The sequence below is a fragment of the Miscanthus floridulus genome, chromosome 15 (assembly GCF_019320115.1).
Source record: "Miscanthus floridulus cultivar M001 chromosome 15, ASM1932011v1, whole genome shotgun sequence".
NCBI lineage: Eukaryota > Viridiplantae > Streptophyta > Magnoliopsida > Poales > Poaceae > Miscanthus > Miscanthus floridulus.
Window position 1 is genome coordinate 36,796,689 of NC_089594.1, and position 23,277 is coordinate 36,819,965.

The 23,277-nt window shown below is 50.6% G+C and overlaps 2 protein-coding genes across 4 annotated transcripts; one reads left to right on the forward strand and one right to left on the reverse strand.

The window, feature by feature from the left end:
• Window positions 1–13,876: 13,876 nt before the first annotated feature.
• Window positions 13,877–21,240, forward strand: LOC136508001 (uncharacterized). Of its 3 annotated transcripts, XM_066502593.1 has the most exons (13): window positions 13,879–14,195; window positions 15,922–16,026; window positions 17,095–17,181; window positions 17,441–17,494; window positions 17,572–17,717; window positions 17,830–17,983; window positions 18,059–18,196; window positions 18,428–18,499; window positions 18,579–18,652; window positions 18,742–18,883; window positions 19,704–19,782; window positions 20,588–20,693; window positions 20,910–21,240. In XM_066502593.1, exons 1-12 carry the CDS (start codon window positions 14,025–14,027, stop codon window positions 20,683–20,685), a joined length of 1,320 nt encoding a protein of 439 aa, XP_066358690.1. In that variant the 5' UTR covers window positions 13,879–14,024; the 3' UTR covers window positions 20,686–20,693; window positions 20,910–21,240. The 3 variants fall into 3 exon arrangements, with proteins under 3 accessions (XP_066358691.1, XP_066358690.1, XP_066358689.1); XM_066502594.1 differs by lacking the exon at window positions 20,910–21,240 and having other exon boundaries at window positions 13,877–14,195; window positions 20,488–20,625; XM_066502592.1 differs by having other exon boundaries at window positions 20,588–21,240.
• A 276-nt stretch (window positions 21,241–21,516) lies between these two features.
• On the reverse strand, window positions 21,517–23,004 carry LOC136508002 (uncharacterized). Its single transcript, XM_066502595.1, has 2 exons — window positions 22,301–23,004; window positions 21,517–22,170 (listed from the first exon to the last, which is right to left on the reverse strand). The coding sequence occupies exon 1, from the start codon at window positions 22,900–22,902 to the stop codon at window positions 22,363–22,365; it is 540 nt and encodes a 179-aa protein (XP_066358692.1). The 5' UTR covers window positions 22,903–23,004; the 3' UTR covers window positions 21,517–22,170; window positions 22,301–22,362.
• Between the last annotated feature and the right edge of the window lie 273 nt (window positions 23,005–23,277).

Below are 23,277 nucleotides of genomic sequence, written 5' to 3' on the forward strand. Positions count from 1 at the left end.
GAGATGGCCGGCGCCGAGGCGACCAGTGTCGTGGAACAGCCGGTTCCAACTCCGGGCGAGGGAAGCTCAGCCCTCGCGCGGGTGCGACCTGAACCCCGCGGGTGGAACCACCCGCGTGTCCTATGGCAAAGCCAGGATGATCCTGAGGCAGAGCCTCTGTTTGCCCTTGAGGACGCGGCTGAGGGCGGTCGCTGGGACATGTTCGAGCAGTACTGCCAGCTGGCGGAGCGGTCTCTACGGACGGCGCTGTCCGTGGTGGCCAACGATTTGCCCGGAGTCGCCCAGGTTCGTGCTTTCTTTTCCTATGCGGTGGTCTTTTTCCGAGCTTTCTCTGTAGGGATTGACCCCTGTTCTGTTTCCCCTAGGAGCTCAAGACCCGATCTCTTGGGAAGTCGGTCTTCCTCCACGCGGGAGAGGGATGACTGGGACCAGCTTCAGCGGCAGAAGGGCCTTCTTGCCGGTGCCAACGAGCTCCTATCGGTGTGGAGCGCAGAGGTGGAGGACCTCCACCTTCGTTGTGCCAACACGAAGGTCGAGGCGGCCACGGCCTAGGAGCAGCTCGCCCCTCTGGCGGCGCGGGTCAAGGAGTTGGAGGAGGAGCTCACCCACGCGGCCAGTGATCGGGATGCCTTCAGGGCTCGAGCTGTAGACGCTACGGCCTCGGCCACGGCTCTTGCTGGGCAGCTAGGGGCGGAACAAAATGCGCACCAGCTGACAAAAGGTACGTTGGATGAGGCCCTTGCAGCAGCTAAGGCCTCGCGAACTGAGGTAGTGGTTTGGAGGGGGATGGCCGAGGGTGAGTCCTAGTCCCCTCATTTTATTTTCTTTTCCTTATGTTCGTTCCCTAACTTCCTTGTGTGACGCAGAGCTGGGGAGTGAAGCTTCCAGGGCGCCCGAGGCTTCTCAGGTCGAGGCCCAGCGCCTGAAGGAGAAGGCCGAGGCTTCCCGGGCTGAGGCCCTGTGCTAGAAGGAGAAAGCCGAGGCCTGTCAGGTTGAGACCCGACGCTGGGAGCAGAAGGCCAAAGGTGAGTTCCACAGGCTTCCGCCCCTAATTTAAGTTGTTTTTTCCCTCGCTCAACCTCATTCCGTTTTCCATGGTGCAGAGTCAGAGGCGGAGGTTACCCGGGCAGCCGAGGCTTCCAGCGCGGTGCAGACGGTGCTCGAGACCGAGATCAGGGAGCACGAGGCGCTGAAGAGTGCCGCCCGTGCCACCTGCGATGCCCTGGCGGTCGAGGGGGTTTAGTCAGGCAGCTCCCTTGGGAGCCGTCCAACTACACTGAGCGGTCAAGTGCGTGAGCGGCTCCGAGGAGCGCTGCACATGGGCGTCAAGCGCGCACTGGCCGTCATCGCCTCGCACTACGTTGGTGTCGACCTTCAAGCCATCAGCGATGGCTACGTCTTGCCCGATGATGACGACGAGGCCGACGAGGTGGTGACGAAGCTGTTGGAGGCGGCGGAAGGCCCTGGCACCACGCTGGCAATGTTGTTTGAAGAGGAGGTGGTCCCTCCCCCGCCGTCTGTCGATGCCGGAGGTGCTGAGCCTTAACCTAGGCCCAAGTGGCCATGTAAATAGAGTAGGAATTAGATTTGTATCGTAACGCTTGTGGCCGTCGAGGCCTTTCTTTTTAAAGTACTCGTGTTTTTTTAATCGTTTGTCTTGTATTTCCGAGCCTCTACCCTCTTGTTGTCTCCGATCTGATTTCTTTGCAAAAAACCTCTTTGGAGCCTAAGCCGTCCCCTGGGCAAAAGGTGGTGAGGGAGTGCCGTAGCCCGGAGGCTTAGGCTGTCTCGTGACTCAACCGGCCTTCTGGCCCTGAGTCGGGCTTTTGGTCCTTGGGTTTTCCGCAACCGATTCGTCAAAGCGTGCTAGAGGGTTTGGCGTAGGAATTTTTTCGAAAGACGACTAAAAAATGGCGCGTGGGACTTTAGGGGGAATCCCCCCTCTAGCCCCCGAGGGAGATTTGGTTCTGCGGAGGCAGAGCTGAGTCTCCCTTACAGTGTCATCGTATTGCCGAGACCAACGATAGGCTCGGGGAACTTCTCGAGAAATTAGAACAACTAAAAACGGGTTTCAATTGTATTCCGAGAAATAATATATACAATGCTTGGAATTTTAAGGATAAAAGCGACGTAGCTGTTCTATGTTCCAAGCGTTGGTGAAGATTTCGCCCTTCTCGTTGGCTAGCTTGTAGGTCCCGGGCTTCAGTACTTGGGCGATGATGTATGGTCCTTCCCATGGCGGGGTCAGCTTGTGGCGGCCCTTGTTGCTCTGTGCTAGCCTCAACACTAGGTCGCCTACCTTCAAGTCTCGGCCTCGGACGCGCCGGGCCTGATAGCGCTGTAGGGTCTGCTGGTATTTAGCCGAGTGTAGCAGCGCGACGTCCCGGGCTTCCTCCAATTGGTCGAGGGCGTCCTCTCGGGTGGTGCAGTTACTTTGTTCGTTATAGGCTTGTAGCCTTGGGGAACCATATTCCAAGTCAGTGGGGAGGATGGCCTCGGCCCCATAGACTAGGAAGAAAGGCATGAACCCCGTGGCTCGCCTTGGAGTGTTCCTCAGGCTCCAGATGACCGATGGGAGTTCGGCAAGCCATTTCTTGCCAAACTTCTTCATCGGTTGTAAATTCTTGGCTTGAGGCCTTGTAGGATCATGCCGTTGGCACGTTCTACTTGGCCGTTGGTCCTTGGGTGTCCTACAGCTGACCAGGCCACATGGATGTGGTGGTCGTCACAAAATGTCAAGAACTTTTTGCCGGTGAACTGTGTCCCGTTGTCGGTGATGATGGTGTTAGGAACCCCAAACCTGTGGATAATGTCGGTGAAGAACAGCACCGCTTGCTCGGATTTGATTCGATTGATCGGACGAGCCTCGATCCATTCGGAGAACTTGTCGATTGATACCAGTAGAAGGGTGTAGCCCCCGAGGGCCTTTTGTAGAGGCCCGACCATGTCGAGCCCCCACACGACGAACGACCACGTGATGGGGATGGTTTGGAGGGCCAGGGCCGAGAGATGCATCTGCCGAGCATAGTACTAGCATCCTTCGTAGGAGCGTACTAGCTTGGTGGCGTCGGTGACCGCCGTCGGCCAGTAGAACCCTTGGCGGAAAGCATTTCCCACGAGCGTCCGAGGCGCCGCATGGTGCCCGCAGGCCCCTGCGTGCAAGTCCTGAAGCAGGGCTTGGCCTACCTCGGCGGTGATGCATCGTTGAAGGACACCAGAGGGACTTTGCCTGTACAATTCGTCATTGCAGAGGATGTAAGACTTGGCTTGACGTGCAAGCCATCGGGCTTTGGTCCTGTCACTAGGAAGCTCCCCCTAATTAAGCCAATCAAGGAACGGGATTCACCAATCCACGTCTTGATCGGTCTGGGGGGCTTCAGTGTTGATTTCCATGACCTCGGGCTTGGTCGAGAGAGTTTCGGTAGTAGAGGGGGTGTCGAGCCCCGTCGTGGGTTCGACAGGTGGGCCCTCCTCTATTACCGAGGTGTAGTCAATGGAAGGTTTGTGGAGGTCCCTAGCAAAGACGTTCGGGGGGACCGGAGCCCATGCCGAGGCCATCTTTGCCAGTTCATCGGCGGCCTCGTTGTACTTCCGCGCGATGTGGTTTAGTTTGAGACCGTCGAACTTGTCTTCTAGGCGACGCACCAACTTGCAGTAAGCCTCCATTTTGGGGTCGAGGCAATTTGACTCCTTCATGACCTGATCGACGATGAGCTACGAGTCGCCCCGGACGTCGAGACGCCGTACCCCAAGTTCGATGGTGACTTGCAAGCCGTTGACAAGGGCCTCATACTCGGCAATGTTGTTGGAGGCGGTGAAGTGGAGCCGCACCATGTAGCGCATGTGTACTCCGAGGGGCGAGACGAAGAGGAGACCCGCGCCTGCCCCGGTCTTCATCAGAGACCCATCGAAGTACATGGTCCAGCATTCTGTCTGGACTTGAGCAGGTGGTAGTTGGGTGTCGGTCCACTCAGCCACAAAATCGGCCAAGACCTGAGACTTAATTGCTTTCCGAGGCGCAAAAGTCAAGGCTTCCCCCATGAGCTCAACGGCCCACTTGGCTATCCTGCCTGAGGCCTCCCGGTTATGGACTATCTCTCCCAAAGGGAAAGACGTTACCACAGTCACTGGGTGAGACTCAAAGTAGTGACGCAGCTTGCGCTGGGCCAGGACTACGGCGTAGACCAGCTTCTGGATGTGGGGGTAACATATTTTGGTCTCGGAGAGCACTTTGCTGATGAAGTAAACAGGTCGTTGGGTGGGTAGAGCATGCCCCTCTTCCTGCCTTTCTACTACTACGGCAGCGCTGACCACTTGGGTCGTTGCGGCGACGTAGAGTAAGAGGGCCTCGTCCCTGGCCGAGGGTACCAGGACAGGAGGATTTGTGAGCAGCGCTTTGAGTCTGTCGAGGGCTTCTTCGGCCTCGGGGGTCCAAGAAAAACGCTCGGATTTTCTCAAGAGTCGGTACAGAGGCAAGCCTTTTTCGCCGAGGCGCGAGATGAAGCGGCTCAGGGCCGCAAGGCATCCCATGACCCTCTGTACTCCCTTGAGGTCTCTGATTGGTCCTATACTGGTTATGGCCGAGACCTTCTCTGGGTTGGCTTCGATGCCGCGTTCGGAGACTATGAATCCCAAGAGCATGCCTTGGGGGACCCCGAACACACACTTCTCGGGATTGAGCTTGATGCCCTTCTCGCTAAGGCATTTGAAGGCTATCCTTAAGTCATCGATGAGATCCTCGGTCTTTCTGGTCTTGACCACGATGTCGTCCACATAGGCCTCGACGGTCCGCCCAATGTGGTCGCCAAAGACCTGGGTCATGCACCGCTGGTATGTGGCCCCTACATTTCTGAGGCCGAAAGGCATAGTCACATAGCAGTACATGCCGAATGGGGTGATGAAAGAAGTCGCAAGCTGGTCGGACTCTTTCATCTTGATTTGATGGTAACCAGAATACGCATCAAGGAAAGATAGGGTCTCGCACCCCGCAGTGGAGTCAACAATCTGATCGATTCGGGGTAATGGGAAGGGGACTTTTGGACAGGCTTTGTTCAAACCGGTGTAGTCTACACACATCCTCCATTTCCCATTTTTCTTCCTAACTAACACGGGGTTAGCCAACCACTCTGGGTGGGACACCTCCTTGATGAACCCGACCGCCAAGAGTTTCTGCATCTCCTCGTCGATGGCCCTATGCTTTTCCTCGTCGAAGCGACGTAGGCATTGCTTCACCGGTCTAAAGCCGGCCCGGATGTCCAAGGCGTGCTTGGCGACCTCCCTCGGTATGCCCGGCATGCCCGAGGGACTCCATGCGAATATGTCGGCATTCGCACGGAGGAAGTCGATGAGCACGGCTTCCTATTTGATGTCAAGGGTGGCGCTGATCCTCAGCGCCCGGTCGTCGGGGCAGGCGGGGTCGACCGGGGCTTGATGGCCTCCGTGGGCTCGAATGCCCCTGCGCGACGCTTGGAGTCAGGCGCCTCGCCACTAAGTTGGTCGAGGTTGGCGATGAGGGTCTCGGCCTCGGTGAGAGCCTCAGCGTACTCGATGCACTCGATGTCGCAGTCGTATGCATGTTCGTACGTGGACTCAATCATGATGATACCGCTGGGGCCTGACATCTTGAGCTTGAGGTAGGTATAGTTGGGGACTGCCATGAACTTGGCGTAGCACGGCGGCCCCAGGATGGCGTGGTAGGTTCCCCCGAACCCGACCACCTCGAAGGTAAGGACTTCCTTGCGGTAGTTGGAGGGGGTGCCGAAGTAGACGGGAAGGTCGATGCGCCCAAGGGCTCGTGTACGTTTCTGTGGCACGATGCCATGGAAGGGTGCGGCGTCGCCTCGGAGCCTCGATCGGTCGATCTCCAAGAGCTCCAGGGTGTTGGCGTATAGGATATTGAGGCCGCTGCCTCCGTCCATCAACACCTTGGAGAGTCGGGTGTTGCCGATGATCGGGTCGACAACAAGTGGGTACTGCCCGGGATTCGGAACATGGTCGGGGTGGTCGTCTCGATCAAAGGTGATCTCCTCCCGAGACTAGTCGAGGTACTGGGGAGTGGCCACCTTGACCGAGAAGACCTCTCGCTGTTCCCTCTTTCGCTGCCGCGCCGTAAGGCACGCCGAGGGTCCGCCGAAGATCATGAAGGCGTTGTGTACCTCGGGGAACCCGTCGTCCTTGTCATCGTCCCGGTCACCGGCGCCCTTCTGCATGGCGTCGTCGTCGGGGAGCCCGAGCCTGGCGTAGTAACGCCGCAGCATGGAGCAATCATCGAGGGCATGCTTGACCGGGCCTTGGTGGTAAGGGCAGGGTTTCTTAAGCATGTCGTCGAAGGGTCTGGGGCCCCTAGGGCCTCGGGGATTCTTGCGTTCTACAGCCGCGACCATATCGGCCTCGAGGACGGCCCGCTTCCCCTGGCGATCCTTCTTTCTTTTGGGGAGGCGGGGAACCGAGGCCTCGGGGGCCTCATCCCTCCGCTTCCCCTTGGCGTCGTCCGTGGGGAAGATGGCCCCTACAGCCTCCTCGCCTGAGGCGAAGTTGGTGGCGATGTCGAGGAGCGCGGCGGCCGAGTGCGGCACGTTCCGGCCTAATTCTCGGACCAAGTCTCGGCAGGTGGTGCCAGAGAGAAAAGCCTGGACGATCTCTGAGTCACCGACGCTAGGCAACTCGGTGCACTATTTAGAGAAGCGCCAGATGAAGTCTCGGAGAGACTCGTCTGGTTTCTGGCGACAACTCTTAAGGTCCCAGGAGTTTCCAAGGCGCACGTATGTGCCCTGGAAATTCCCGACGAAGATTCGAACCAAGTCGCGCCAGTCGTGGATCTGAGAGGGAGGAAGGTGCTCGAGCCAGGCTCGCGCTGAGTCTGATAAGAGCAATGGAAGGTTGCGGATGATGAGCCGGTCATCGTCGGCGCCGCCTAGCTGACAAGCCAGGCGGTAATCGGCGAGCCAGAGCTCGGGGTTGGTCTCACCGCTATACTTGGTGAGGTTGGCTGGCTGGCGAAACCGGGCTGGAAATTGAGCATTGCGGATGGCTCTACTGAAGACTCGAGGGCCAGGTGGTTTAGGAGAAGGACTACGGTCTTCCTCACTATCATATCGGCCGCCTCGATGTGGATGGTAGCCTCGAGCGGGCCCCTCCCTGTCGTGGCGCCGTCGCCGGCCGATCACCTCGTGGTCGCCCTGGGCCTCACGTCGGTTGTTGAGGCGGTCGTGGACCGAGGGGACCCTGTTGATGGTCGGCGCCCGAGCAGGCTCGGGACGAACTGAGGCCTCCCTATCCTGCCGATGCGGTGTTGAGGGGAGGTCCGAGATGGCACCGCGCCGCCTAGAGGTGGAACTCTCGGCTTGCTGCACCACGGCGGTCTCGAGGAGACCTCGGAGCTCGCCGCGAACCCGTCGTCCTTCCATGGTGGAGGGCTTAGGCATCACGCGCACTAGCATTGCCGCAGCCGCGACATTCTGGCTAGCGCGATTGAAGATTGGGGGACGATCGTCCCCTTCGTCATCGTTGATGCGATGGTGCACGTCGCGAGCCCGTCGTCGGGCTCCTCCGCCATCACCGCGGCCTTACTGCTCCTGCTCGAGAGTGCTTCGGAGCTATTGCAGAAGGAGTCGATCTTGCTCGACCTTGGCCTGAAGCTCACGGAGTTGTTCCTGGTCTAGGCACCGGAATTGTCCGAGGGCAAGGTTCTCATTCCATGCTGCGGGTGGGACAATGCGCGAAGGCGTAGCATCACCCGTTCCCTGATGAAGCAGAATGCGGTTGTCTGCCCCCTCGTCCTCGTCGCCCGTGCTTGGCATCCCAAGTCCGACGTGGAAGCACTCACGAGTGGGATCGTAAGTACCTTCATCGTCAGAATCGAAGTAGCCAAAGCAATAGTCGCTTGTGGCCAAGAAGCGACGCATGGTTTTGTGGTCGTGGAGGTCAGAGAAATCCACTCCGGCCCACGCCTCGTCCTCCTCCGAGGAGTCAGCATGGTTGTGGGTCGACGTGGCGGTGTCGAAGTTGAAAGTGAAGCGCTGGCGGCGCTCCGAGAGATCCGCGTGAGCGGAAGCGTAGGCGTAAGCATAAGAGGCGGCGGCGTTTCTCAACCCGAAGGGGTATGGAGAAGGCGCCGTCGCCAGGCTCTGCTCCGCCAGAGTTGGCTCCTCAGAGAGCGGCGGAGCGGAGCTTGATGTCGGGGCGTCACCGGGTGCCACCGGCGTCTTTCCCTTATCCAGGTTCAGGCTAGACAGGTCCCCAATCAGGGGCCTTACGCCAACAGCTGGTCGTGGGATACCATCGGAGAGCGGCGAATCGCCCTAGGTTTGCGTGGCATCGGGGTAACCCTGCTTGCGTCGTGCTTGGCGAGCGCGGCGAGAACGGCCGCCCAGGCGCCACCTGCGCCTGGGCCGCCGATGCGTGACGTCGTCGTCGGTAGGCGGGGCTCAGGGTGTGAGAAGTACCATGTCGTACTCGTGCCCTAGAGACATGAACTCCAGGCTCCCAAACCAGACCATCGTGCCGAGACGCAGCGGTCGTACGGGGTCTGCCATCCGGAACTTGTCGGGATGACGAAATTGACACGCAGAGGCCCCTACCTGGCGCGCCAACTGTCGGTGTTTTGGACTGGGGGGTCCTCAACCAACTAGTGAATTTGTTCTGCGTGTTCCTGATTCCAGATGGTGATGCAAAGAGACACAAGGTTTATACTGGTTCAGGCAATTCGAGCCCTACGTCCAGTTTGGGAGATTGATCTTGTATTCCTTGCACCGAAGTGCTTGTAGTAGGGGGTTATAAGCTAGGTGAGAGAGGGAGCCAGTCCTAGGTCTCGGCGGGGAGTGATGCGGGCTGCTTGAGACGTTGCTCTCAAGCGACAAGGAAGTGCGCGTGTTACAGAGTGTTGCTCTTCGTGAGAACCTATCTCCCCCCCCGAGAATGGCCCAAGTCCTTTCCTTTTATAGTTTGAAGGGAGGACAATGATAGTACATATGCTAACTATACGGTGTCGTGCGAACAGAGGCGGCGTGTCCGAGACCTGTAGCGTATTCCTATGGCGACGTAGTCGTCGGAGTGGTTCGTCCTTGGAGCACTGGGGCGGCGTGCTGGTCACATCCGATCCCGTGCGTCATGGGAGCTCCAGGGCTACCTCGGAGCGGGTGCAGCGGTCAGCATGCGGGTCGCTGTGGATTGACTGTGCGCAAGGCCGAGGCTCGGTCGGTGCCGAGGCCGAACCGCGGCGGGGGGTCTCGGCAGACGTGAATCCCGAGGTAGCCGAGACCCTGGTGCAGAGTGCCGAGGCCCGGAGGTGTTGGTTCGGAGGCGATGATGACATGGGCTAGGCTGCCCATGTCGTGTTGTTTTCGAGGCGGGGATCGCAGGGTACAGTGTAGTGTGGGCGCCGATCGTGGGCACAGCGTCAGAATACAGTTGCCGGTAATCCCCGCCGTGCCCTGTCTCAGCCGGTATGGCGCTGATGCGACCTCATGTCCCGTCGGCCACTCCGCGGTGTCGAGACGTCGTCCGGCTGAGATTGCGGGAGTGGTTGACGTATTAATGGGACATGACATGCTGTTGGGAAGACTGGTCGAGGCGGAAGCGACAGGTTGTTGACAAGCCAGCCTCGAGCGATACGGAGAATAGCTTTCTTATTCGAGGCTGTTCGCACAGGGCCTCGGGCGAGACGGAGATTGGGCTCCTTGCCGAGACCTCTCGCGAGAGGCCTCGCGCGAGGCGGAGATTGCGTCAGGGCACCGAGACCTCCCGTGCGAGGCCCGAGGCGAGGTGGAGAGCCTGATGGGCTCGGACGGGGCTGGTGATGAGCCCATGGCTTACCCTCTAGCTTTGCTGTTGATGGGATTTGAGTGCCCCTTTTGGTGTATGCTCGGGGTACCCTGTTTTATGGTACCCGACAGTAGCCCCCGAGCCTCAGGGGGAGTGGGTGCACTCTCCCTGAGGGTTTGTCGAGACTTGGTTTGCAGCTGCTCCCGTAGGGATTGTGTTTTGCTTCTTGAGGTTTCGGTGGGTGCGCGCGAGCGCACCCATCGGGTGTAGCCCCCAAGGCCCTGGAGGAGTGGAGTTACTCCTCCAGGGTTTTTTTCATTTTTGTGTTTGAGTGAGGAGTTTTTATCATATTTGCCGAGCCCACAAGTGCGAGTTCGGGTCACGGGGGTCTCGGCGAGGTTGCAGGAAGAGCCCCCTAGCCTCCGCACGGAGCAAGAGGTCCGTCAGGGGTTCCCCCGGCTTTTTGTACGACCCTCACGCTTCCTTTTTGCTCGGAAGGAGGGGGTGGAATGTGCCAGGCTACCCTCGGTGGGCACGAGCGTTGGCACTTCCGGTGAGCTGTTATCGGGTAAGTCCGAGTGGATGCCAATGCCCCGTTTGCTAGGGGATGGCTAGCGGTCCAGAGACACACTCCAAGAGTACCAGAAGGTTTCACACCATTCACCAAAGCCAAAAGAGGCAGGGCGTGCAACCATGGGCAGAAGATGATGTGGTTAAGATACTAAACACTACGCACCAATTCCATTCACTGTCTCATAGTCATAGGGCTCTTCATCATTGTGATGCATATTTTCTTTAGATTTGTGAGAATAGAACTAATGTTTTCTGTTCTTTGGATTTCGACAGATGAGAACTACTAAATGTTCCTTGTCCTTTGGATTTTGTGATATGAGAACAACAATTGTTTTTGAGAAATCGGCATTGAAATCTTTGCTTCCTGAACTATAATTTTATTATGGGACGGGGATCTCGGCGGGGGTTAATTCCCCACCGAGGGACCGAGATGGGGAAAAAAGTGTCCCCACAAACATTGCCATGGATAGGGAATCCTTCCCTGAAGACGGGTGTCGGTGTTTTGGACTGGGGGGGTCCTCAACCAACTAGTGAATTTGTTCTGCATGTTCCCGATTCCAGATGGTGATGCAAAGAGACACACGGTTTATACTGGTTCGGGCAATTCGAGCCCTACGTCCAGTCTGGGAGATTGATCTTGTATTCCTTGCACCGAAGTGCTTGTAGTAGGGGGTTACAAGCTAGGTGAGAGAGGGAGCCAGTCCCAGGTCTCGGCGGGGAGTGATGCGGGTTGCTTGAGACGTTGCTCTCAAGCGGCAAGGAAGTGCGCGTGTTACAGAGTGTTGCTCTTCGTGAGAACCTGTCTCCCCCCCAAGAATGGCCCAAGTCCTTTCCTTTTATAGTTTGAAGGGAGGACAAGGGTAGTACATATGCTAACTATACGGTGTCGTGCGAACAGAGGCGGCGTGTCCGAGACCTGTAGCCTGTTCCTGTGGCGGCGTAGTCGTCGGAGTGGTCCGTCCTTGGAGCACTAGGGCGGCGTGCTGGTCACATCCGATCCCGTGCATCATGGGAGCTCCAGGGCTGCCTCACAGCGGGTGCAGCGGTCAGCGTGCGGGTCGCTGTGGATTGACTGTGCGCGAGGCCGAGGCTCGGTCGGTGCCGAGGCCGAACCACGGCGGGGGGTCTCGGCAGACGTGAATCCCGAGATAGCCGAGACCCTAGTGCAGAGTGCCGAGGCCCGGAGGGAGCGGTTGATCTGGTGTGTTGGTTTGGAGGCGATGATGACATGGGCCAGGCTACCCATGTCATGTTGTTTTCGAGGCGGGGATCATGGGGTACAGTGTAGTGCGGGCGCCGATCGTGGGCACAGCGTCAGAATACAGTTGCCGGTAATCCCCGCCGTGCCCTGTCTCAGCCGGTATGGCGCTGATGCGACCTCATGTCCCGTCGGCCACTCCGCGGTGTCGAGCCGTCGTCCGGCTGAGATTGCGGGAGTGGTTGACGTATTAATGGGACATGACATGCTGTCGGGAAGATCGGTCGAGGCGGAAGCGATGTGTTGTTGACAAGCCGGCCTCGAGCGATACGGAGAATAGCTTTCTTATTCGAGTCTGTTCGCACGGGGCCTCGGGCGATACGGAGATTGGGCTCCTTGCCGAGACCTCTCGCGAGAGGCCTCGCACGAGGCGGAGATTGCGTCAGGGCGCCGAGACCTCCCGTGCGAGGCCCGAGGCGAGGTGGAGAGCCTGATGGGCTCGGACGGGGCTGGTGATGAGCCCATGGCTTACCCTCTAGCTTTGCTGTTGATGGGATTTGAGTGCCCCTTTTGGTGTATGCTCGGGGTACCCTGTTTTATGGTACCCGACAACGGGGCTGGGAAGCCATCCCTCGATATAGGGAATTTCCCGTTGTCATCTCTAATACCCTTCATATTGTCAGGTAGTGCACATCTGATAGTCTATATATCTTCAAGGATCATAATATACCTACAAAAATATGAAAAATATAAGGTTGCTTCATCGATACATGAATCTACAAAAACATGCATGCTCAGCATAAGTCTTGGTGAAAGATGGTGAGTTTAGATCGATTAAATCAATGCAAGAAGTAGATACATTCTTTTTAATTATGTCAAAGAGAAACCTTTTTAGGTGATTTTTTGAGGTACTTGTACTAGCTTCTAGTTTTTTAAAGTTTGTTAGCTAGCTCAATATTATAATATGCAAATGTGTCAATTTTTCTTGCATGTTCATCATAACTTTTATTTGAGCTAACTAACTTTTGTTCCAAGTTTTGATTTTTGCTTGGTGCTTAGTGCAAGCTTCTTGAAACTGTTCGACCAAGTTAGCAAGATCTTCATAGGAAGGAGGGGAGTCATTATGACTTCATTGTTTTCGCTTTCAACTATATTTTTCTTGCCACGAGACATATGTGTGAAGAGCTTGATGATAACTTGTGGTGGAGCCTCCTGTGATGGGCTTCTTCCTCACTTGAAGAGTCATCCCATGCATTCACATTTGTAAGGCATTGACCACCTTTTCCTTTCCTTCCATTCTTATTGTTCTTTAACTTGGGTTTGTTTGGACAATCCTCCACAAAGTGCTAAATCTCACCACAACCCATTTGTGTTTTTCTTTGGTTGTTGAACATGATGTCTTCAATTGTGATGGGCATGCCCTTGGACTAGATCTTGCCAATCATCTTCTTCACTCCTCTAATTAATCTCATCACTTCTTCATCGTCGGAGGAGGATTATCTCCCTCTTTCTCATCTTCTCCCTCACTTGAACTTGAGCTTGATTCAAACTCTTAATCTTCTTATGTTCATGGCACGGGAGGGTGATGTTTTGCTTGCTTGATGAAGATGTTTTTTTGACCCATCTTTCTTGACATTTTAAATGACATTATCTTCCTGATGGCAATGGCAAGGTTATTGTGCTTAAATCTTATTGAGAATACAGAACTATAGTCGTTTTAGCTCTACTAAAGAGGCCATTATAAGCACTACATAGGACATGTCATCTTAAACAAACGATTGAAATCTTCGCGACTATTATTTGTGGACAATGATAATGGTGGTGGATGTGAAATGGGATCCGTCAGCTAGCTAGGTAAATGTGAGTATCAAGATAACCCTAGCGAAGTGGGCCTAATAGAGTTGCATGTCCACGATAACTGTCCAAGAAAAAAGAAAGAAAAAGTGTAAAGAAAGACAAATCCATAACTATATCTATCAATATCACGTCATCTTATACAAATAACTGAAAACTATTGTTACTCGTGGATAACCGATGATGGTGATGAATGTGAAACAAATCGTAAACCTAAACAACAATCTCAGTGCGGTGGAGCTCAACGAAGAAAAAGAAAAAAGAAAGTGAAAAGAAAGACAAATCCGTTGATATCACGCAGTCTTATATAAATGATTAAAATTATCCTAATTATTACCTGTGGACGATGGTAATGGTCGTGGATATACGAAAATGAAAATGAAATTCGTCGGTAGGTAGACCTATGCAACATCCAACACTGAAGAAAAGGAAAGGGAAAGTGAAAGAAACGCAAACCCACACAGCCGCACCCGTCCGATCCACATCCCGAGCCAGCCGCCTACTCCTCCCACTGACCCCGCGGATTCTCCAAAAAAAAAAAAACCCCGAAGCCGAAAAAGAAAAATCCTCGCCGCCGTCCCTCACCACGGCGACGGCCACCGCGACCTCGGCCCCGACGTTGCCGACGGCGCCCACCATGTCGGCGTGCTCCCCCGTCCCCACGCTGCGTCCCGACGAGCGGTCCGACCTCCTCTCGCTGCTGGCCGCCGCCGCCCGCCCGCTCACCGACGTCGTCGCCGACTTCCTCGCGCGGTTCCCCCGCGAGCGCCGCCTCCGCGTCGGCGGCGCCCTCTCCTTCCTCCTCGAGGCAAGCCACGCCCGCGCCCGCGCCCTTGCCTCTCCCCCGCTTCCGGAGCCTCCTTCCAGCTTTTCTCTTGCTTGCTTTCCTTTCGTCAGATTGGGCGGGGTGCTTTGGCGGCGGGAAACGGATCGGGGGCTAGCTTGAGTTGGTTGGGTTAGGGTTTGTGCTGGCTACTCAGATTTGGTGGGTTTTGCTTTCTCGCGCCGGTTTGGGGCACTGCTTTAGCTGGGGTCGACGCGCGAATCGGGATGAGTTAGGCTACTGCATTTTTGCGATTTCACTTTCTGATTGCGGTTTAGGCTTCGGATGGTTCGATGTAGCTGACATTTCTGGGGTTTTGGAGACCATTGACTCACCATCTTTCGGTTTTTCTGGGATGCTTTCTGAATTTTGAATATTTTGACCTGGAATGGATGGATCGCTGGACATGTAGATTTAGGGCCATTTCTTCAGTCTTTCTTAGTTTGAGACTAAGTTCTTTGTGTTTGTGTGTGGCTTCGTGGGGTTAGCTCGATCATGTTTGTTTGGATTTGCACTTGGTGAGAATTTAATAGCTATTGGATTCTTGACCTTGAGTTCTTGCTGTAGCTGCTCTTTATCACTGAGGTTTAGGGTTGTAGTTCATGGTAAACTCAAACCAAACTTCAGGATTTGTCACTTGAAGAATATCATCAGATCAAAATAACGTATAGAACTTGGTCTAAACTCTTTTTCCATAGTCCCATATAGCACAATGAGCATTCCTAGCTTTAGTTACATCAATAGTGTGAGCAAGAGGACGCATAACAGTTCTGGCTTTGAGGATTCACTTGTTTGTTAGTATTGATTAAATGGATCATCACCCTATTGAACGTGCTTCTATTGGTTCATGCAATCTGAAAGCAGAATCTATATAATTTTCTTATTTCTTGTTGGAGTAAATAATGCCAAACTGCTGGTGCAAGTATGGCCTATTTCAGTTTGATCTACCACTGTCTGGTTATAGAATTAAGGAAAGGCTAGCATATTTGGTTCATGTGTCAATTTTTTTAAGAACGATGTGCAACCTCGGTAGTGCATGAAAAGAAATTTGAAGTTTACACATAGGCTATGATTTTGTTTTTTAATTGTACCATTTCAAAAGACCTTTCACCCTTGAAGAAACATTTAACCAATCATCTTCAGTTCTTTTATGCCCCTTTGCAACAAAAAATAGGTTTGTAACTTGATTGTTCTTCTCTTCGAAGGCTCAATAGTTTTGAGAGGAACCATATTTTCCTTACAGGACATGTCAAATTTCTCCATTAACCATACTGCAACAAAAAATATTTAGGGGTGAAATGAAGAATACTGCAGTTAGAGTTGTATTGATGTTCCACTAATTGGTGGCATGCTATAGCTGATTTAGTGGGTTACAACAGCGCTGAAAGTTTTGGGCTGTTTAGTGCTGCAGAACCTTTCATGTACTGACACTCCCCCCTGCCTGGTACGCTGTCCTGTAGGAGACAATGCACAGCACTAGTGACTTCTGAACCAAATTATGCTGTGACAATAGTAGTTGGTGTTTTCACATGCATTCTCCTTAATAACTTCATATTTGCACCTCACAACAAATGTTTAGGGATACTATTCACCTACCTTTAGTTCATTTTGTAAGTTGGGTCTGTTATGTTCGCTATGAGATTCTAGATTCATATTTGCTTTCACCGGAATAGTGCTACAAATCTGATATATTATGTTGCCCTTCGATTAGGACAAGAAGATGCTTCATCCTACTGGCCGTTTAATTGCATTTGCAATTCTTCATCAGAGCTATTCGCCGCAGACGGCAAATCCATATATTCCTATATTGTTAAATGTAAGTGGTAAACCTTGTTGTTTCAATTCTGTTATTTGGTTTATGATAGAAGAATTCACATTTTTCTATTCAGCATACTTAAACAAATCAATGTGCAAAATTGCAATATTCTTCCATATGTTTCATGCTTGACTCGACTGGACTATATTTTACATTTCCCCAACTCCCACATCTAGACTATGGCACTGGTACCAAACACACATTCTGATCTAGTACCGAAGTTCGCGTGTGAGGGCATTCTTCTTTCAGGAGATACTTATGTGGATCAAAAGTTTAGTCATCTACATTATTCTGATGGTGAATTGGTCTCTTGAAAAATTCTGCCTTTTATTGTACATCGTCTTTCTTCTACAAAACCTTCAGCTCCCATTTGGCCAAGACTTGCCTTTATATTCTAGCATATATAAGCTGGATCTTTGCATTCTGTGCTACCCACTTGACAATCTAGGGTCCACGCAATGGGTTCTTATTTTATGTTGACCTCCAAGCTCTATTACTGGAATCTGTTTTTGTTATTGTAAACTTAGGGTCTTATTTGATTTGTGCTTTAGCTGAATCAAATAGCTGAACCTTGGAGCCTTGTATATTAGGTTTCTATAGCTTTATGAATAGTATAAATAACCGTTTTCTTAATATCTAACCATTTTTGAATCAATTGGATCTGTCAGTGTTGCCTCTATTATATTTCTTGAATTGTAACAGCAATTTCTTAGCACCATTATTTTTTTAAAGATTAATTAAGGTCAGTTCACATTTTGAATGCATTTCTGTTCAAATCAATCATGTATTCCTCATTTACTGCTCTGTGCTAGAGAGCTACTGTGTATAGCTTTGATTACTACTTATTTATAGCATCTGAGTCCTTGTCTCTTTCGATTGTGGTTTTAGTGGCGCAGAAACATAGCTGATTACTTTCTTTAATCATTTAGCATCATGCTGAAAAATCGAACATTCAACATGTTTTGCTACTTTTCTATGGTTCTTGAGATGTAATTGTTGCAACGTCTTTTGGATGGACTAAATATTTTTCATGCTTGATGCCTTAGTTTCATGTGTTGATATCTACAGGCAGCCTGTGATGAAACGTCAGAGAAATCAGAACGGGCATTTGTCCAATTATTATTGACTTCATCTAGTGGAAACAATAATAACGAGGTCTTTTCTCTTTCTTTGACTTTTAAATACGAGTCAACATTTAGTGTGGCATAGAATGACAATATCATAGGGATTATGTTCTCCTTTCCTATGCTGACATGCATCTATTGATTAAGGGTCATTAGACATCGCTACCATGAAATTTTATATAATATGCAATCAACAGCTTGGACATTGTTTTTTCATTTATTGATGCTGAGAAAGGAACCTGCAAAGTATATGTATTTAGTTAATTTCTGTGGTGATTTTTGTTTTTCAGGTCCTGAATCAGTCTGCGGTAGATTACATTAATGGATCTGTTTCAGCATCTCAGGTGGGCTTTTGATTAGGTAAACAACTTTTTATGTTTTGGTCGAGTATGATTATTCATATGTTCGTCTATTTGTATAGGATTTTTTGCCTCGGGAACAACTTGAGAAGCAATATTGCAGTACTAGTGTACACTCCCGGCCTCAGATTAGTAGTTTCAGAGCTGCTATGGTTAGAAGTGCTATACCAGATCCAGACGTGCCTCAAAGTTGTGCAAATTCACCAGAGTATGTAGGCTCATGTACACCCCCTTATCTAAATTGATATTTCTTGTGAGGTCCTGGAATTTCATTTGTCCAATTTCTTCTCCTTTATTTATTGCTTTCGTAACCTTATAAGGTCTTCGATATCACCACCTGGAAGCAAGCAGAAATCTGCTTCTGATGATAGAGATGCTACTATTGCTGTTTTACTCCAAGACAAATCGGGGGGAAGGTTGGGTCCGCAATGGATTCGGCCCACACCCCCAAGACTTCCTGTACTTGATGGGGAGGTAAAATTACTCAGTCAGAAGTTGCATTTTAATACCAGTTCCGTAAATATAACTTCTATTGTGATGAACATACAGCTACAATGGTTGAACCCTGACAATAACCACGAGCTATTATGGGATTATAGCATGTGTGCTGACACGAGTCGAGGGGCTGCTATCCGAGATTTGATTGCAAGAGCCTTAAAAGGTCCACTTGCACCTGCCCAACAGGAGGTTCACTGCTACATTCTAATATTTCGTCAAGATAATGATGGCTGTTTTTATCAAATTGCTTGTTCTATGACTAGAATTTCTTTTCCTCTTGTTTCCTTATGATAACTTTATAGCCTCATTGCTGGATAAATTTATGGCACCTAGGTTTTATCACCCTTTTTTTCTCAGACATTCTTTGGTACATAAGAGGTTCCAATGGTACATGCCTAATTTGTTCACAGTTTCTTGCAGCAAGTCATAGTAGAACTGACAAATGATCCTAAACTGGTTTATTACTGTGGGATGACCCCACAGAAGCTTCCTGTACGTGTACTCTATGAACTGAGTCTCACATATTTAACGCTATTTGATCTTGGATTTCTGAATCTATGCATGGTTTCAGGATCTTGTTGAACACAACCCGCTCATTGCTGTTGAGGTACTTTCGAAGCTAATTCACTCTCCTGACATTCCTGGGTGTGTCTCTTTTCTTTGTTGTATGTTCTATTATCATATAGGCAGCCTTCTTCCTGCCCTTTATTTGACCGATGATCCTTTTTTTGTAGTTACTTTGATGTTCTTGTGCACATGGAAATGAGCTTGCATTCTATGGAAGTTGTGAACAGACTTACTACTGCTGTTGACCTTCCAACAGAGTTTGTCCATGAGTACATCACAAATTGTATCCAATCATGTCAAAACATAAAGGTTTGTTCTTTGTTTTATTCATTTTGATTGAAGTTTTTTTAAGCCTCTCATCTGGGTACAGCTGTAGCATCTGTTCATGCACGAACGCACGCCCACGCTACCCACACACACCACACTCACACCACACGTGCACAACTAGACCTACAACTACACACAGATCAGTAGACCGCGTACTTCCAGAGATCACCGGGACTAGCCATGGTTCCATAGGCAACGGGTGTGTTGCAGTCCCTTTTTGTCTCCACGCGAGAGAGGCTGCAAACATTATTGGGAACAAGTCCCGGCGAGAGATGCGAGTGCGATTCCTGGGAATCGAATTCGCACCGGCAGCGTGCACATCGGCAACGCTAGCCACCCGAGCACTAGCTCAGATCATTTCGATTGAAGTTGATCAAGAAGTATTCTTCACCATTTTTGTGTATTATCACATCTTAGTTGAAGTTAATGCTTAAATAATTTGGGTTTTAATATCTTGTAATTAGCAGATATGTTCTAGCAGGGGCAACTTAATCTTGACTGCATTCCCTATGGGAATGTGAGACCACTAATGCATATGCTTAAATTACAAGGCCCATGGTGAATCTGGGGATAAGTGCTTTTATCATTAGCCTTGGGGATCACTAGTGATGTGGGTGATTATGGTGCTGTTACGTGTTTTGCATTATTCCAAAAGAAATGCCCTATGGTTTATAGAACGTTGTGCTTTACTCCTTTAATTTCTGCACTTTGTGTTTTGCTTATCGGTTAATTTGGGACTTCTCGTGTTAATGTGCGGTATACTGATATATGTTTATCTGAATGATACTTATTTTTTGTGCAGGATAAATACATGCAAAACAGACTTGTGAGACTAGTTTGTGTTTTCCTGCAGAGTCTTATCCGAAACAAGATTATAAACGGTGAGTTGCTCATGCTTAACAAAGGTCTGCTTTGCATACCGTTGCTGAAATGTCGTAACTTCTGCTATCTCAATAAAAAAATAATCAGCTCTCAAAGATTAGAGTTTCATATTCCTGCTTTCCGCCTCGAGTGTAATATCCAATTGTACACCTTGACTTTAGTACTTTACACCCTGTGCACCTTTCATATTCTTGATTTCTGCCATCTCAATTGTATGGTTTGCTCACTTCTGTAGGCTAGTTGCTTATTACTTATCTTGCATTTCATTCCCTGATGCATTTTTAAGGTAAAATTCAAATGCTCTTAAGCTACTTGTTGTCATATGTGGTTAAAACATTCTGATCTCTACTTTGATTTGATATCCTATGCATATACATGTGTAACACTTTAGCCATTTTCTCGTTTGGTTCTTGTTGCTCCCTTTTTGCTTGGATATATTGCAATGTCTATTTCTATGGTCTGAAAACTGAGACAATATAGTCTCTCAGGTCTGGAGGTGCTGTTTGACAATAACCATGAACGCATTATGTATTTATTTATTTATAACTGATCTTGTAGTTTCCAGCTAATATAGTTACATGTAGACATTGTTATTCATAAAACAATCAGTGTCTTGTGTGCAATACCATTGATAGCTGCCCTGGTGCAATTTGAATCTCATGAAGTTAATTGTATTCGTTTCAAGTTTCCTTGTTTTCTTGTAGGCTTGTAAATTGTTGAAATGCTAGTCCACAAGTTTGGGTTTTCCCACCCTTTTCCAAGTGGACAAGGCAGATAATTTTGTGCATTTTTATTTGGGTGCAGTTCAAGATCTTTTCATTGAGGTACAAGCGTTCTGTATTGAATTTTCACGGATAAGGGAAGCAGCTGGTCTATTCCGGCTACTCAAATCGTTGGAGTGAAAGAATTTGTATGTTTTTACTTACCTTCTCTGTACCATACTGCATCTTTTTCCTAATTATGTATGTACATCTTCATTGTCATGGTTCAGTCAAATGCCTCAAGGGCATTGGATGCGATCATGTGCTGTATTGAAATTTTCCATGGAACCATTTTTGGAACTTTATGGGCTGTGGTAGTATGATGTGATAGAAACGTCCTGATTGTTTAAAATTCCAATTGTCAGATAGACTGATTGTATCGACATCGAAAGTTTGAAGTTTGCCTGTTCTGGGTAGTTCTCTGGCCACAACTGGGTGTTCAAGATCGGTCGGTATGTTACGTGCACCCTCTCTCACTTGCAGAGTCTGGCTCTCTCACTTGCAGAGTCTGGCACCCTTTGTAATGACAGTGCATACCCTTGAAAAGAGTGGCTAGAGCAGTCGGCCAGTCAGATAACACGTGTTAATTGTTGGGTGCATGTTTAGATCAGCTTGTACTTTGTAGGCTCATTTGTATGGAAACGAATAATACATGCATGTTTTGATCTAGTCATATTTGCTGTGTAACCTAAACAACGCTCCAATCTGTTTTATTACTGTCAGTCATCCTCGCCTGGTGCGTGGTTTCTGGATGATTTTTCCACAACTGATTTACCGTTTTCTGTTTAAACCACATCATGTTGTCAGTCTTTCTCATCAAACTTGCCTGTGTTATAATGATAGCAGTATCTACATTCCCCTCCAACACAGCTTGAATAGCATCTTTGTAAGAGTCACAGCTCACAAAGCAGGTTGGTTTTATAGACAAAATATCAATAAACTCTATACGCTCAATTCCGTATAGACGTTTCTTTTCGAACGAAGATGCTATGTCGATGACTCGGTGGGATGATATTGGTGGCAAAAAAGAAAAAGAATAAACGACACAGGTCGATGGATTCATAGTTCATCTCGTATTGGACAAGTTTGTTAGGTAGTGTGAGTGGGGATGACACGCGATCTGGTTTTAGATGGCGACCCGTGCTGAACCAAAGATCCTTCCGCAGGCTGCAGCAAGCGAACCTACGACCATAATGACTTTTTTCTTCTGTTCATTATAACCGGAGCTTATCCATGACAGAAAACAAATCTCTCTGGTTCTATAGCGAGCATTCTCCTTTCACAGAAGCTGAGCTGCGCCGCGTTGAATCTTACGATTTCATGGCCGGTATTGAGCGTTGACCGTAGTTTTGTCCAGGCGGCGGGATTGAAGATGACGTGAACATTGAAACTGTCTTTCGGAGACTGTTCTGCCAAGAGTTGCACCGGTGAGAGGCCGGCGTTGACGTAGGCTACCTCTCGCCACCATGGCGCCATGGCACATCATGCGACGCGGCATAGCTAGCTAATTGATCGCACGATCATAAACCAGGAGAAGGCACGCTTAAAGAATTGTAAGACACGACACATGATGAAGCTGCATCAAGGACAAGGAGATGACCAAATAACTCGATCCAATTCCGATCCCTGAAACAAAAATGAAGAAGAAATAGCTAATCGCCGGCTCGTCTCAATCGATGCACACGTGTAAATAGCCAGCTAAATCATCAAGGCGGCAGGTACATACATACAATTGTACAGACACAGAGACACTAACCATCGCCGGCGCCGCGGCGCGAGCTAGCCCATCACCATCACGCAGGCAGCACGACGCGCGGGTCACGACGATGCCGCCGCCGCCGGGAGGAAGAAGCCGTCGTCGGCGCCGGCGCCATCATAGTCATAGCCGCGGCAGCGCGGGCTCTCGGCAAAGTCATCGAGCGGGAACGAGGTGGCGACGGGGCCGATGTAGAAGCTGAGCGTGTCCCCGGCGCGGTCCACCTCGCCGACGCCGAGCCACAGGAAGAGCACCTTCACGCTGATCCCCTCAAGCGCCGTGAGCGACCCGGCCGCGACGGAGCCCCGCACGCGCGCCTCGTACCGGACCAGCCACGTCCCCGCCAGCAGGAACTCGCAGGGCCGCGGGAAGTACACCTCGAAGCTGCCGTCCCCGCGGAGCTCGTACCCGGACACCCCCGCCGGTAGGATCCCCCGCGGGAAGTCGTACCGCTCCAGCATCTCGTACGCCGTCGGCGACGACGACGACGTCGCGGTCGTGTTGCCGCCGCCGATGGACGCCTCGGTGGCGGCTGCTGCTGCGGCCGTGGCCGCCAGCAGCAGGAGCAGCACGAGAGGGTAGCTGCTTGTGCTGCTGGCCATGGAGGAGCAGAGCAGGTGGGTGGAGTGGCTCCGACGGCGATACCGAGCTGGCTGCTAGTTTTAGTGCTTTGCTTACTTGTCCTTTTGGAAATTCCAATGGCTTTGTAAGTTGCTATTGGATCCATGTGTGTGCTTTATATATATTCTTATTATTGTAAATGGGTTTTATTTAATCTGGGCATAATTTGACGGGGCGTATAAAAATGTCTTCCCTCAAGAATGCCTAATTAATTAGCTGATGAGGTTGATGTAATTGACCAATCATAGAAGAAGTTGTACTTGTCACATTGTAAGACTCGATCTGTACGCTATAGCAGTTGGCCACTGGGGAGTCGCTATCTTCTTCTGATTAATTAACGCACGGCACGGTGGTTG

What these genes read in the sequence shown, in the direction of transcription:
- LOC136508001 (XM_066502592.1), top strand. Translation starts at nt 14,025, where the DNA reads ATGTCGGCGTGCTCCCCCGTCCCCACGCTGCGTCCCGACGAGCGGTCC. An exon ending in GTGGAAACAATAATAACGAG is followed by an intron (nt 17,182 to 17,440) that starts GTCTTTTCTCTT and finishes TTTGTTTTTCAG; the next exon opens with GTCCTGAATCAGTCTGCGGT. An exon ending in AGTTGTGCAAATTCACCAGA is followed by an intron (nt 17,718 to 17,829) that starts GTATGTAGGCTC and finishes TAACCTTATAAG; the next exon opens with GTCTTCGATATCACCACCTG.
- LOC136508002 (XM_066502595.1), bottom strand. Translation starts at nt 22,902, where the DNA reads ATGGCCAGCAGCACAAGCAGCTACCCTCTCGTGCTGCTCCTGCTGCTG.